Source organism: Pelodiscus sinensis, chromosome 13 (genome assembly GCF_052426305.1).
Source record: "Pelodiscus sinensis isolate ZL-2025 chromosome 13, ASM5242630v1, whole genome shotgun sequence".
NCBI classification, from domain to species: Eukaryota; Metazoa; Chordata; order Testudines; family Trionychidae; genus Pelodiscus; species Pelodiscus sinensis.
Genome location: NC_143064.1, coordinates 27,849,462 through 27,865,093, shown reverse-complemented (window position 1 = coordinate 27,865,093; position 15,632 = coordinate 27,849,462). Strand labels below are relative to the sequence as shown.

The 15,632-nt window shown below is 44.4% G+C and overlaps 1 protein-coding gene across 1 annotated transcript in view; it reads right to left on the bottom strand.

Annotated features, from left to right (window-relative positions):
• Positions 1 to 7,956: 7,956 nt before the first annotated feature.
• AR (androgen receptor) overlaps positions 7,957 to 15,632 on the bottom strand; it is a 139,748-nt gene continuing 132,072 nt past the window's right edge. Inside the window, exon 8 of the mRNA XM_006125241.5 lies at positions 7,957 to 15,110. Within this exon, the coding sequence (XP_006125303.2) occupies positions 14,955 to 15,110 (156 nt within the window). The 3' untranslated portion in view covers positions 7,957 to 14,954. The remainder of the gene's footprint in view (positions 15,111 to 15,632) is intronic.

The following is a 15,632-nucleotide window of genomic DNA, read 5'->3' as shown; positions in this document are numbered from 1 at the left end:
CTTGTAAGAACTGGCACCACAAAATGGACCAGTAAAATTTGGCCTCTTAAGATAAGAAAGAAAATACGGGCCCCCAGGGGTATAAAGATAGGTCCAGCAGCGCATTTTCTCTGAGTGTCAATCTACCATCTATCTGCTGGTCGGGTTTGGTGTTTGACCTCCCGAGGGGACGCCCACCTTGTATTCGTCTTTCCGAGGAATTGAGAGACCGGCCCTGGCCTGACACGCTGGAGTCGAGAGGCACAGAAGGGGGTAAAAATTGTACCTGGATGTGGTCCTTTGTTTAAGTATATATACATAGTGTTAGAGCTCTTTAAAGATTAAGCTGTCATTTGGTACCATTATTTCTATTTTTCTATCTTTACCTTTTTCCTGTAACCATTTTAAGATCTATATTCTGCTAATAATTAAGAAATAGAGCAATAGCCATTGTAACCATATGATTTATAAGTTCCTTTAATAAACCTGTAACTGTTTAAGTTTTAACCTGACTCCTTCAGTTGCTGTAATAGAACCAAGCACAATTTAAAAGAACTTCAGCCGGTCATAAAGGGACAGACATAGGGAGAGCTTGGGCGTTTGGATCTGTGTCACTCCCAGGTGACAAGATCCATTGGGGCACCTTTCCAGCCTTTCCCAGGCTGCCCGCTGTGAAGGAACTTTGTGTTCTAGCAGTTAAAATCTAAGGTGTAATAAGCTCTTCCTACACACTGGGGCGTCTGTTAGCCTGTTTGGCTACCCTCTGCGACGGGACCTTGGTCCTAGCAGTAAAGTCACGGACGTTAAACACTCGGGGCTCCTTTCAGCCTTCTGGGCTGCCCGCTGCGACGAGACTTCGTGTCTTAGCAGTTAAAGACTTAGGAGACATACCCACACACACTGCCCTGACCGTCGGCTGACACAGCCCACAATCTGGATCAAGCCGGAATTGGCACTCAGCAGGTTTCTGTGAATGTGTGGAGCACTTGGAAGTGCTGTAGGAGGAAAAGTACTAGTGAAGTGTACATTAGATTTAGTCATAATTTTATGTGGTGCTAAGATTTCCTGGTTTATGATCCCTGGGCAGGCTGAACTGAAGATAAATATTGGCAAGTGACTTAAAAGCTCTGAGCCAACTTGGGGCTGACTCAGCTGGTATCTGGAGTTCCCAGAGAAGGCTCAAGTCTGATTCTTCTTTTATAGTCCCCATTATATTAGCAACACCTATTCCTTGCCTTGTGCTTTCAGATGACAACTGTGCTGCCAAAGGGGCTAGAACCGACTGCTGCTCAACCACGGTCTGTGGTTCTTAAGGCTTACGGAGGAGTGCAGGGCTCAGTTGCTGGAGTGGCCTCATTAGCCCATCCTAATATTTTGTATAAAAAGGCTGGTCAGCTGCTCCAGTGGAGAGAAACCTTTATAAAGTGCTATCAACCTTCAGACTTCAGGCTCCCTAAGAGGTTCGGAAGTAGCCTCCGCCATGGCCAGCCTAGGGCACGATCCGAAGCTGCTGAGCTCATAGGATCTCAGTCCATTGATGGCTTTGGTCTGGGCCATCTAGATCCACAAAGGGGCCTGGGTGCCTACCTGCCATGTAAGGTGGGTTAGTGTAACCACTGAGGTCCTCAGATGCCCGCCCCACACCTGACCCTACATATCCACCATTAGACATACACTAAATTGCTGAGTCCCAACATTGCTGAGCTGCTCCATTGCCCTAGGTCGTATGGCTAAGCCCCTGAAGAATTCTAGGTATTCTCCACCAATCCCTCAGGCAGGGCCTGGTGTAGGGATGCTCAGAGCACGTCCATCAGACTAGGCCTTACACACCAGCCAGGAATGAGCTCACTGGAAGCCACTGGGGCTGGCTGGCAGGTAGGTGTTATACCCGTGAGTCTGGAGAGCTCCCCTGGAATTGGGAGAACCCATCTGTGAATCCCTGCTCTGTCTAGTTTGCAGCTGGTACTTGGCCCCAGCTCCACCACACTCCAGGAAAGTGCCCTAGCAGCCGGCCATTGGCTACGAAGGGTGGGCAGATCTCTGGTTTGTTGTGAAAAAGGTTGACCTGCCATAGGCTGCAAACTCTAGGAGAGGCTCAGCCCTGAGAATGCTCAGGAGAGGAAGGTGCCTTCTTGCTTAAGGGATGGGGCTCATGCAATCGGATCTGCTCAGCATTTTCTACTGGCTAGTCAAGCCACTCCCCACTTAGCTTGCTGATTTCTGCAGCACACTTTGTACATAATTGTCTCGCATGGATACTGCATTCAAGAACAGATCAGTCATGGGTCTCATCTGCCAAGGTGGCTCATCCCGTGTCTGCATTGCTCTGCATGGAGTTATGGAGCTGAATTGGCTACCTAATACTCAGCTGAAGGGCTTAGAAAATTATACACATTGGTGATGTGCAACTGCCCTTGCTCAAACAATTTTTGCCTATTTCAAGCTGCTTGAGGAAAGACACGAATTCACAGAAGGATCAAAGAGGAAGGGAATGTTCAGGCCTACCACATGTTGCTGTGCAGACTTGTGTTCTCTAATAATGAGCAGATATGAGGAAACACTGCCTGGAAACTGCGTATAGGATGCTCATATTTGGGCCCAGTTGACTAGAAACTCTCTCCCACAGAACATTACTTTTTGGTGCTGCAGCCATCTCTGTTCCTGTGTAGTTCACAATAGCCTCTGAGGAGATTTCTCAGAATTTGTTTTGGCTCTCCCGAACCCTAGGGAGTGTGACAGCTGATTGTTTCCACCTTGCATGGACAGCAGGACCACAGCAGTCACGACAGAGACTTCAAACAAAACTAAACCGTTGTTCCCGGAGGACCAAGAATAATAGAGATAATGCACATTTGATACATTTGTTCTTTGATTCTCTTGTTGTGCTGACATGGAACATCTTGGAGTTGGCTAAAAACGACACCTTGAAGTCTTGGGAGAGCTAGAAGAAAGGCAGAGATTTCACTAACCCTTTGTCAAATAGGACAGAACTGCAAGCGCCAGGAGGTTGCTGGCCTTAAAACAAGGCCCAGGCTGAATACTGTGGTTTGAGGGAGTCTAACCTCCTGCTCCTGAGTCCGTGGTTGATTGTTTTCAATGTTGATTTTGGCTCCTTCCATTAGGTTTAAAACACAGCCTGTGTGGCTTGTAAATGGGAATTGGGAACTGCATCTTATACTGAACTTTAGATTGCATAAAACAGACAAGCTGTCTTCTGAAACGACTTTGCTACCCTTCCAAGTTTTTATGTTTTTAAAAGGAGTCTGTGTCACAATATTTCTTTTATATTTATTTTTTACAGTAACCGCTGCGAAGGATAAAACTTAACATTGCTTCAGAGGCACTTTAAACAGGCGTACTGGTTTGTGATCGAAGGGATGCTTGTGAGCCCTTGGACTGTAGCCACTGCTTGGTTAGTAGGCTGCATGAACTGTTCTGTTCTATTTATTCAAATTCTTATACCATATTCACATCTCCCTACCACCTGAGCACTCACCGAGTTGCAGTAAGTGATGTGGATGACATATATCACATGATAAACCTTCTCCGTTTCTCTCTTGACAGGGAAAATGTTTGTGTAGATTTAACAAACAAAGCCTGTAAATATCAAGCTACACATTGGTCTGCCAATGTAGGTTTGATTAAGAGTGAGCCACTTGGTTTTGATTTAAAAATACCAAAGCAGAAAAGAGCAGCCTATAAACAATTGCATAGACTTTCCAAACGTACACAGGAAAAATAGAAGGTAGGCCAAATTTGGGACCTACAGCCTTGATCCAGAATCCCTGTAAGAACAGGGAGTTGGACAATCTTGCAATGATTAATATGGGACATTCTGCCTGCCAAATATGCAGTAATTGCATCTCGACAGTTCTGCTGCTGTTTGTTTTGGGGGGGAATTATTTCTGAATTTCATTATTTGGTGTAATCATTTTCTTTTTTAAAACCTCTCAATAGCAAATGGGACAATGTTTGGGGACATCTGCCCCTGACTCAAAAAAAAAAAAAAAAATCCAGGATCTTATAAGGCAGTAGTTCTGGAACCACACAGGAATCATATATATAGTAGCCCAATGTCTGTGACTCTGTAACACTGTAGCATTTGGTGTTGCCCCTGGGGGGGGGCGTTGTTGCCTCCCGCTGTGGCACTCGGCTGACTTCTGCGCTGCTCAGCCAGGCCACCGCACAGGAGCAAGCGGCACAATTGGCCGTTTGGGGTCCGTGCTCCCCATGCAGCACCCCTGTGCTGAATGGGGAGAGCGGGGCCCAAACGGCCACTTGCACCACTTGCTCTTGCATGGCGGCCCGGCTGAGCAGCGCAGAAGTCAGCCGAGTGCCACAGCGGGAGGCGAAGGGGGGCGGGGCAGTGACGTTCACAGCCAGAGGGCGGGGCCTGGAGCCGCTGTCACGCTGCACGTTACCGCCTCTTCCCCATTCACCTCCCACCATGACGCCTGGCTGACTTCTGCACCACTCAGCTGAGCTTCCACAGGGGAGCCCAAACGGCCGCTTGCTCCCCCGTGGTGGCCCGGCTGAGTGGCGCAGAAGTCAGCTGAGCGCCATGGCGGGAAGCGAAGGGGGGCAGGGTGGTGATGTGCGGCATGACAGCGGCTCCAGGCCCTACCCCTGGCCGTGAACAGACCCTGGCTGGGGGCAGGGTGCAGGCACGAGGGGAAGGGGAGGTGGAGGACAACTGGGAGACTGCAGTACTGGGGTGAAGGGAAACAGTGCAGGGAGGCAGCTGGAGCTCATAGGCAGCCACTCAGCTGGGCTGCTGCGCGGGAGCAATTGGCACAAAAAGCTGTTTGGGTACTGTGCTCTCCATGCAGGAGGAGGGGGCGAAGAGAAAGGGAGATGGAGAGAGAGGCAGGAGACGGAGGAGAGCTGAGAGAGAGAGAGGGGAAGGCAGTAGAAGGAGGGGAGAGAGAGAGAGAGAGAGATGGAGCAAGAGACCGGAGGCTCAGGAGAGAAGACCGAGATAGAAAGAGAATAGGACGTGGAGGAGAGACCTGAACGTCCCATTTTATGACGGGCTAATTGGCTAGTCTTTTTATAAAGAATAAATCCTTGCCTTAATGTAACCCTGCCTGAATAGAGGTAGGAGCATGTGGCTGTCTTAGGACACCTCAAAAGAGAGAGTGTCTTGTTCCTGGCAGGTAGGTGGTAAGGAATATTGCATGGACGCATTTGCAATTCAAGTATGATTTCTGTGTAATTTTTCTTTAGTTAAGGCAAAACTAAATTTTCCTTTAGTTAAGGAAAGAGTGGTGGGGCGGAAATAACAATAGAGCACAGTATTAATGGTGAGGTGAGCCTAAAAACAAACTAGTTCAAATAAAATAAGACCCGACCTACACATTTGTTCAAACCCAAACCTTTGCAAATGTTCAAGAAAGCTCATCTGCATTTTGTACCATTTGTTATACTTTTGCAGCTGGTGTGAACCTTGATTCTGCAACCAGGATGGGATAGGCCAAAAACCTGATGAGAGAGGCTGTTCTTGAAGTATTTCCAACTGGACTGGAGTCAGGAGCGTATGGAAATTGTTCTTACACCCTCAATACCCATTGCTTGTGAAATTTCCAACCCACATTTGTAAATCCAACTGGTTCAGATAGTTTGGACATGAAGGTGGCTAGCCATATGGAAGCTCAGAACCTGTGAGTCTGGCACTCTCCTAGGTGAGATGTGCAGGGCTGATGTTAACTGCAGCAGCAAAAGGAGAGCCTCCGTCCCCCAATGCACAGTATCCTGGGATGTGTTGTTGATAAGTGTGATTTTTCCCCCCCTTAATCTCTGTGGCTGCAGTGCGGATAGATGCTGCACGAAGGCTAATAAATTAGGTTCTGTCACTTAGGGATTTCCTTGGAAAGGTTATGTTGTAACTGAAAATGTGTAACTTTTGATTAATATGGTTGCTTTTCCCACATGGGCTGTTAAAAGCAAATGTGTGTTGCTGAGTAGGGAGGGATGACCACAGAAAAAGAAATAAAATAACACGAGGGTGAGAAATGTAGTTCTAGAGGCTCCCAGCAGGCTTGTCTTAGGCTTCACAGGCCCAGTAGGGCCTCAGAGCCCCATTAAGCCTTAGGCCCTTTTGGAGAATACGCTGAATGGCCTACTGGTTGAGCTCATAGCAAGACTGGGTTGGCTGTTGGGAGTGGGATGCCCTGTTATGCACCTGCTGTTTTTTGGAAAAGGTTGACATGGCAGTGGCTGAGGGCATGAATTTCACTATGGCACTAGTTACAGCAGTGGTGTTATATAGACAAGCAAGATGAAAGCTTCACCTCTGTAAACGCTTTCAGTGTGTTGCACGTCCAACTAGTCAAGCAGTCCCCTCCCAGCTCTGACAACAACCCTCATCCTCCGCCCCTCTGGGTGCCCTGAAAGATTGGTCAACTGGTCAATTAACTTCAAGCTTGATCTGCCACCCTGCCATGACCTGCCCTGCTGCTGTTCACGGCTCCCCGCAGTGCACTTCAATGCTAAGTGCAGCTTCTACTGCTCTTTTCTAGGGTTGCCAGATGGTTTCAGCAAAAATACCGGACACATTTGACATTACATCACAATCAACATTACATCTTATTTAGAAAATACCCGACATTTATATTGTCTCAATTTGGATCCTGAACAGAAAGCTCAAATACTGGACTGTCCAGTTGAAAAACTGAACACCTGGCAACCCTACTTCCCTTCCCCACGTGGCTCTACCAACACACAATCCTGCCACTCTTGGGCTGCGTCTAGACTGGCATGATTTTGCGGAAATGCTTTTAACAGAAAAGTTTTCTGTTAAAAGCATGTGCGGAAAAGAGCGTCTAAATTGGCACGGATGCTTTTCTGCAAAAGCACTTTTTGCGGAAAAGCGTCCATGCCAATCTAGATGTGCTTTTGCGCAAAAAAGCCCTGATCGCCGTTTTTGCGATCAGGGCTTTTTTTCGGAAAATAAATCTGAGCTGTCTACACTGGCCCTTTTGCGCAAAAGCTTTGCGCAAAAGGACTTTTGCCCAAATGGGAGCAGCATAGTATTTCCGCAAGAAGCACTGATTTCAGACAGTAGGAAGTCAGTGTTCTTGTGGAAATTCAAGCGGCCAGTATAGACAGCTGGTAAGTTTTTCCGCAAAAGCAGCTGCTTTTGCGGAAAAACTTGCCAGTCTAGACGCAGCCCTGGGGTCTTGGCTTTACTACTTAGTGACAGCATAGGCTGCTAAGTCAGTATGGAAGTTGGAGTTAAAAGTTGAACCTAACAAACTCATTTGCAGCTGTGACTCAAGTGAAAGTTTAGAGTGCGACACTCAAGAGGACTAAATCAATGCAATCCCATTGCTCCATGTTCACAGCCTTTTATTATTATTTTTTGCATTGTAAAAAGCCGTGAGTACACTTTGGTTTCCATTTTCAGGGCATCAGTACATATGTAATTACCATGTCGTTACAAATTAAACGTGTGGTTACTTGTTTAAAAATGGGTGGTTTTGTTCTTGAGCACTTTAGTCTGGCCAGTTTAAGACTAAACCATAGCAAAATGGCTGTCTGCTCTGTGAATGGAAAAATGGGCTGATAAACAGACTGTTTTGTATTACTTGGCAATCACAGGTCGAGTTGTCAATTTTATAATGAAGTCAGAGCAGACTGGCTTTACAGTTCCTGGTAAATAAACCACGACAGAACCAGAAAATAAGGACACTGACTTCAATAAATATATTAATAAAATAAAAGCCAATTTTAAAACATCCAGAGGCTGAGCTGAAAAGATTAGTTCATGTATAAATGAATTAATAATCAAGATAAGGGACTATTTGGCAATTTTCCAGTCAGCTTTTGTTATGAATAACCTAAGCATACAACTTTGACACTGGAAAACGGGGCAATTATTCATTTATTTGTTTTATTTTGGCAAGCCTAATAACAAATATTTTTAACACTGGATGACATTTTCCAAACTCATGTCTGAAATAAACAAATGACAAACACTAATTTTCCAACAAACAAGGTTTTGACTTTTATTAAATTCAGAGCAACAATAGATTCCAAGGTTACAAAAAAAGAGCTGAATGCTACTGCATGAAGTTTGTCCTGCTCTAGTATCGGCTGGGTGCCCCACACTGAACTTGAGCATGGACTAAAGAAGTCATAAGCAAAATTAATGTTTCTGTTTTTATTTTCCCTTGTACTAGGGTCAGTTGGTTGTTTTTTCCCTTAGTAGCAAAAATGCTTCTTTCTGGTTCGTTACAAGCAAAAATAAATGAAGTCCACACTAGCATGGTAATTTCTTACTCAACAGCCCCTGTTGGGGAGGCATTTTCAGCCATATCTTGGTGGAATGAAGTATCAGGGTGTCAGTAAATATTAAGCTGCAATGAAAATTAATATTGCATGTCTTAGTTTTCCTTAATAATGCATTTAGGGCCCAATCCTGGCTCAGCTTAAACACAAAACTCCCACTTGGTTTCCACATGAACAGAAGTTGGGTCTTAGCAGCTATCAGTTTGGGGCACTATACCATTTTTTTATAAAGTTGACTGTCTGAAAGAAAGCCACAATTCTGCATATGTAATTAAAGACAATTATACATTTTACATAATCACAAACCTTGCAAGGACAATAAAGAGTTAACAAAAGCAGTATATGGGCCATGCTGTGACTGGGCTAAGAGCTGCATGGATTATTTGCCTCAGATGCCCAAAACCTAGCTATCACCTTTGAATCACAGAATGTAAAAACAAATCTAGTGAACCGGCCTCATTATTCTACCTGAAGTACCTGTCTGCAGATGGAGTGTCAAGGTTGCTGCTTCCTGGGCAAAAGCATTTGGTCAACCCTAACACAGTTCCTACATAAACTCAATTACCAATTTGCTTCCCCCATGCAATATCAGTTCTTAAGTGGAACCAAAATGTGACGGTGCAGAGGTATGAACAGATCTAGGCATAAATTTCTCTTGCTCTAGAGATCTACCTTGAAACATGGTGATGAAACACATACCAGTTTCCAGCATGCTACAGTTCTTTGCCTCAGATTGAAGAAAAGTGTTTTGCTGTCAAAAGGAGAGCAACCTGGTTTCTCTCTGCTGTCCTTCCAGTGCAAATATCTCTGAAATATACAGCTTCTCAGACCAATACTGGCACTGGAATACAGCATATATTCTATTTGAACAACACAAGGATGGACCTTTCAAAAACCTGGTCACTAGTACCAGAAAAAAAAATTAAAAGAAAGCTTCTACTAACACAAACAGACACTTAGGCTATGACTACACTACAGGGTTTTTGCACAAAAACGGCGGTTTTGCACAAAAACCCACGGAGCATCCACACCTCAAGTGTGTTTTTGTGCAAGAAAATTTACAGTAGATTGGCAGAACAGAGGGCTTTTTGCGGTGAAGGTATACCTCTTTCTGTGAGGAATAACTCCTCTTTGCCCAAGAATTCTTGCACAAAAAGGTGTGTGTGGATGCTCAACAGAGTTTTTTTGCGCAAAAAGAACCTAGCAGAAAAAGCACAGGTGCTCTGATGGCCATTCTATTAATGGCCATCAGAGCTTTCTTGTGCAAGAACATCCATGCATTATTTTGCGATGCGCATTTTGTAGTGTGGATGCGCTTTTGCAATGTGCTTTTGTAGTGTGGACGCACTTTTGCACAAGAAGTTTTTGCGGAAGATCTCTTCCGCCAAAAGCTTCTTGTGCAAAAAGCCTGCAGTGTAGATGTAGCCTTAAGGAGCCATTTTCTGAAGGAGATTTAATCTGTCTCAGTGTGAACCTCACAAAAATTGTTGTTTAAATCATTACTATATATAGACATCTTTGGTAATATAAAAGGATATATCACTTGTTCTTTTTAGTTTTGAACATGAAGGGAGAAATCAAAGTTTTCCGTTAAAAGCATTTGCGGAAAAGAGCGTCTAGATTGGCATGAACGCTTTTCCGCAAAAGCATTTTTTGTGGAAAAGCGTCCGTGCCAATCTAGACGCTCTTTTCTGCAAAAGAGCCCTGATCGCCATTTTCGCGATCGGGGCTTTTTTGCGGAAAACAAATCTGAGCTGTCTACTCTGGCCCTTTTGCAAAAAAGGACTTTTGCCTGAACGGGAGCAACATAGTATTTCCGCAAGAAGCACTGATTTCAGACAGTAGGAAGTCAGTGTTCTTGCGGAAATTCAAGCGGCCAGTGTAGACAGCTGGCAAGTTTTTCCGCAAAAGCAGCTTCTTTTGCGGAAAAACTTGCCAGTCTAGACACAGCCAGCGGGTGGAGTTTTCAAATGCACTTCAGCACTGGCCTAACTCTTGTTCCTTTTGAAGTCAGTAGTAAAACTTAGGCCAATATTGAACACTGATCACCCCACTATTTTTTTTCTTACCAACCATACTGCAGATTACATGGGTTTTACTCTCACTCCATGTAGCTCTTTAGAAATATGCAGAAGGGTGTAGTTCTGGCTCCTTGCCACATTACGAATTCTTCCTCCTTATGCCCATGACTCCAGGAGAAAATGAATTCTTGTATATGAGAGAAGAATAATCCTGTATAATTGGAGGGGTACTTGCAAGCTATTTACACTTGTATTCTGGAAAGCATTGCCAAACGGCTTAATGAGCCCTGAAGCAACATAAACACATAAGCTGAGCAAACTGTAGTATTATTAAAGACAATATCTACATTATCATATGGGTTGTGGGGTTCTCTTTGTTTTATTTAAGCACAAGTAGAAATAAAAATGCAAAATAACATAAAAAGTACAGAGGAACATGTCAAATCAGCGCTTTGGCATTTCTCAAGCCTTTTTCCATTTTGCAGTAGCCACTGGAAGTAAACTGAAGAAGAAAGTATTTAAACCCCACAGTGAATACACATGCCAACAGATGTGTCACTGATCCTAGTTATTGTGAATGGATCCTTCAGTTATTCCTCTAACAATGCTGAACAAAGCCAGATTTTGAATTAAACAAAAAGTGATATTGAATAGCTTCCAAGCAAAAAATCTAACTTCCCATTACAGCTGATACCGCACAGAAACTACCGGGGAAGGTCAGTAAAGGTAACTTAGTTGTAATGTACAATATTGGCTGGGTGGATCATACTTCCAGTGAGTCACATGCCCCTTTCCTAAAGGATTTACACTTTGTATCATCTACAAAAATGTTTGCAACTTGTGCGTATAGTGCCTGGCACAGACAGCATCCTCACTCTCTCACCCCCCCTTGTTCAGTATGTGGTTCTGTCCATCAAATGGGGGTGTGGGTAGGCAAGCAGTACATTTACTGTAGATCTCTGACCAGTCTTTCATTGACATTCTAGAAGGGTACCAAATAACCCAGCTCCATGAGTATACAAAGGTGAAATCCTTGCATGTACTTGAACAAATGTGAAATACATGCATTCCTGCATACTCAAGATAGCCTCCCCTTTCATTGTGGAGTGAGCTGTGCTGTGCCAAACCAGCCTGTCATTGTATTCATCCGCTAACTAACTGAAAAACCACAGTGCAAAGAAGCAGGCTTTGGTATAAGCTGATCTTTTACCTGGTATATTTTCAAAGTCAGTGGAGCCTTACACCAGCTGGTTATAATCACACCAAAATGTCAATATTTTATAAGCCTTCAAAGAGGAAAAAAAAGATATTCATAATACCAGAATAACAACTGGCTGATATAAAAAGAGCTTATTCTAGCCCTCACAAGGAGGAACATAGGAACGCTGTGATCAGAGCCATCAGAGCTGCAGGGGAGGAAAACTCACTCACAACTGCTGAAAAGGTATTTTTCTGAAAAAATGCAACCCCTTAGGGAAATTGTGTGATCACTTTCTGCACTGAGAAGCACTCTGCACAGAAGCCCGAGTATGTCATCACAAAGCTTGGGAAGCTACTTCTGTTTCACTCTAAGGCTGATGGTGGTCCCCAACTCATGAAAGGCACCCAATAGCAGCAGAAATGCCACACTTCTTTTGCCTGGGGGAGGAAGAGTTGGGGGGAGATTAAGGGTGTTAGGCTGGAAAAGCCTCACATACTTGAGGAGAGTAAACTGGTAAGGATCCACAGGCTGAAACCTCTGATTATCGATGGCTGTGTCTACATTGGCCCCTATTCCGTAATAGGGATGCAAATGTAGCACTTTGGAATAGGCAAATCCGCGGGGGATTTAAATATCCCCCGCGGCATTTGCATTAACATGGCTGCCGCTTTTTTCTGGCTTGTAGATAAGCCGGAGAAAAGCGCCAGCCTGACGCGATCCTCCGGAAAATAGGATCCTCCGGAAAGTAGGAATAAGAGATCCACCGGAAAAGAGCTTATTTTCCGGAGGATCGCGTCCAGGCTGGCGCTTTTCTCTGGCTTATCTACAAGCCGGAAAAAAGCGGCAGCCATGTTAATGCAAATGCCGGGGGGGATATTTAAATCCCCCGCGGATTTGCCTATTCCAAAGTGCTACATTTGCATCCCTATTACGGAATAGGGGCCAATGTAGACACAGCCCTAGTGTATAAAGGAGGCATATGGCAAATTTAATCTTCTGGGGGATAGTGGGATGCCCTATTATGCAAGATACTCATATCTTCCTCTTCAAAACCTGGTTCACCAGCCAGTCCTGTCAACATGGCTCTTGTTGCTCTGTTGAGCTCACGATATGAGGGGAAGGTCTCAGGAGTGAGCACAGAACCACCAGGAGACACAGGGTCAGATTTCTGCATGTATAGTACCCACCCCTTCCCCAAATCTGAATAAAATTCCTAGGTGGGCCAATGTGTCCTTAGGAACTCCAGGGGGATGATTTCAAGCCAACTTTAACCTGATTTGAAGAAACACACATTCCTCTTGGAAATACAGTAATTCCTCATTTAACACTATAGATGCGTTTCTGAACATGTTCGTGCTAAGCGAAAATGTGCTATGCGGGGTCAATTTTCCTATTAAAAATAATGGAAAAGGTGGGGGTTGCATTTCAGGTGGTGGTGGCAAAGTCAATTTTTTGTTGGTCCTGGGTCGTCAACATTAGATATCGAGCAACACAAGATATCTAGCAACTCAAGTCACTGCAGTTTGTCAGAACACAAAGATAAACGTGAGTGAGCGGAGGAGCGCTGTGACCACGTGTATTCATCCGCTCATGTGTATTACCACTGTTTTCACCAACTTATGCTGCTGCATGAAGTAGTCTGCCACTTGATTATTTTCGTGTTATTTCAGGGTCAGTCATGTTATTTGAAAAACGTTCCCTAAAAAAAAATCATGCTATTGCGAAAACGTGTTAAGCAGGCACGTGTTAAGCAAGTAATTACTGTACTCCTGACCCTGAAAGCTGCCAGTAAGTGAAAATGACAAACCTCTGATTGTTCTTGTTTTAATGACAGTGTGTGTGCATGTTAGGCAGTGTTCTCCAGCCGGCATCTCAGTAGTCAGGCTGCAGTCTGATGACACAGCCTGATGTCATCTCCATGGGGCTTGGGTCTGGGCTTTGCTTGGGTGCTGATTTTACAATATAGGGATTTTAGTGACATTGAGAGGGCTTGTTTTTTTTCCTTGGTGGACATCAATTACTAACATTAAGGGAAGCTATGGGCACCCCCAAGTAAGACAGCATGCTCATTCCCTGGGAACAGTCAAGCAACAAATCAGGAGACGGGGGGCACATGACCTTGCATGCTCCCCCACATACATCGCCTCTGATCTCAGGTCATATACAACTGTTTCCAAAAGAATGCAAAAGATGCAGAATAATCCCAAAGTCACTATGCCTCATAGAGTCCGAAGAGCCAAAGTTCCCTCTGCTTTGCTTCTGGGATTCTTTTCAGTGTTGGCTTCTGAAAGACTGCAAAATTGCTGGATAAAGGGCAAATGAAAACACCACTGGAAAATCTAGACCTGCAGGCACCCATGGTGAGCTGAACAGATGATGGGATGAGACAAGTGGAGACTTCAGCTATCCAAAGGGTGCAGGCTAGAGGCAGAGATGAGAGGAGACTTCAGGCACTCATACTGCACAAGTGGTTTCCAGAGGGTAATTTCTTTGCTGGTGTGGAGGAAAAAAAATGTTCGAAATTGGAATGTGATCACTAGAGGTCTGCCCAGTCTTTGGACAGACTTAGATCCAATTTGACTCACAGTCCACAGGAAAAATACCCTAGATGGAAGTTAGCCCTCTGTAGTCTTCATTTTCCAAAAGTCATAATCTTCATCAATGCTTTTTACTGACATGACAACACGCCAAAGATTATTGTGAACTGGGTATTTCTTTGGTGAGTAAATACGTAATGCTGCTTTTAGATGCTGAAAGGACGAGAGTGTATGGGCCTGGGTGCATGCTCAATGCAGTCTGGCATAAGGGTCAGCATGGTATGATATATGGGTCTACATGTATGAGCAAACTGTTGTGGTATAGGGGTCTACGTACATGACCAGAGTAGATGATAACAAGGATTTTCCCCACAAATGTACTGTCTGATTTTGAAGTGGTCTGTTTCTCTGTCCCTTTCCTGTCTCACCATTTTTAATTCACATGCCTCTTGAAGACATGATGCAAATAAAAAGGAAAATACCTCAGGTTAGTCAGAAAAATAACCCACATTCCCAACTTGCATGTTTAACCTACTTCTTGTTTTGTTTTAAAGAGCAAACAAATGGCGGAATTTCTCCCAAGCTGAAACTTCCTGTGGCACTGGGCTATCAAAAGTCACTGTGGAAAATACACAAGCAAAAGGGTATAAACAAGACCCACAAAGTCACCATGCCACAATGTTTATAGAAGTGCAGAGCCATCCAGACATAGGCAGAAGCCGTGGCGGGTAGTTCAGTTCAGAAATACCCCAGAAAAATTGGAAATCAAAGAAGTCCCAGCAGGTTGCAGTTTGGCACTGTGCATCATCACAGTATACCGCATCTTTAGAGGAGACGCCCCAAGGCACTGCAGTACAGTAGTGCAGAGAAAACAGGCAGGAGATGGCTGGAAGGGAGTGGCGGGGAAAGGAGATTGCCTCTGCGACATCACTGCATGTGGAAGTAGATGGGTTTGACTTTCCCAGACAAGATCTTGGGAACCTGGACGGAGATGATCTCAGCCATCATTTCGGGGAAGTCCACGCTGACCATGTGTGATTTAATTAAAAGGTCAAACGTAAATTGGTGCAGCTCCCTGGCAATCTAAGAAACAGAGAGAAAGTAGGAAGGTTAAACGAATGATATTGTTTATCCTGCTAACATTGCGGTGACTATACAGGAAATATCAGCAAGTACTATGTTACAGGATTGGCAGCTGTGCAATAAGACTCAATAGTTTCTGTTGCTCGGAAGCTACAAACTCTTCTGCATGTGGGAACAGCCAATACCTGCCAATTATTGATCCTGAGAAAGAGCAAGTGAGCAATCCAGTGCTATGGGACTCCTGTTCTTAGTTCAGCAGGCACCAGACTGTGGTTCTGCTCTGTTTAAGTGACTGTAAAAATGGCAGCTTATTCAAACTGAGACCAGCGCCTTGTGTATGTGCAAAGTCATGTCTGCTGGATTTGTTGAGTAAAATCTAGTTTCTCTTATCATTTCCCTACAGAGATACAGCTGTGTGGAAGTGGATGGATTCTATACTTCCTTGTCTATCACCAACAGAACTGTTAACCAAGTGCTGACTGCAGAATAAATACATACACTTATTTTAGTCTTTCTACAGTA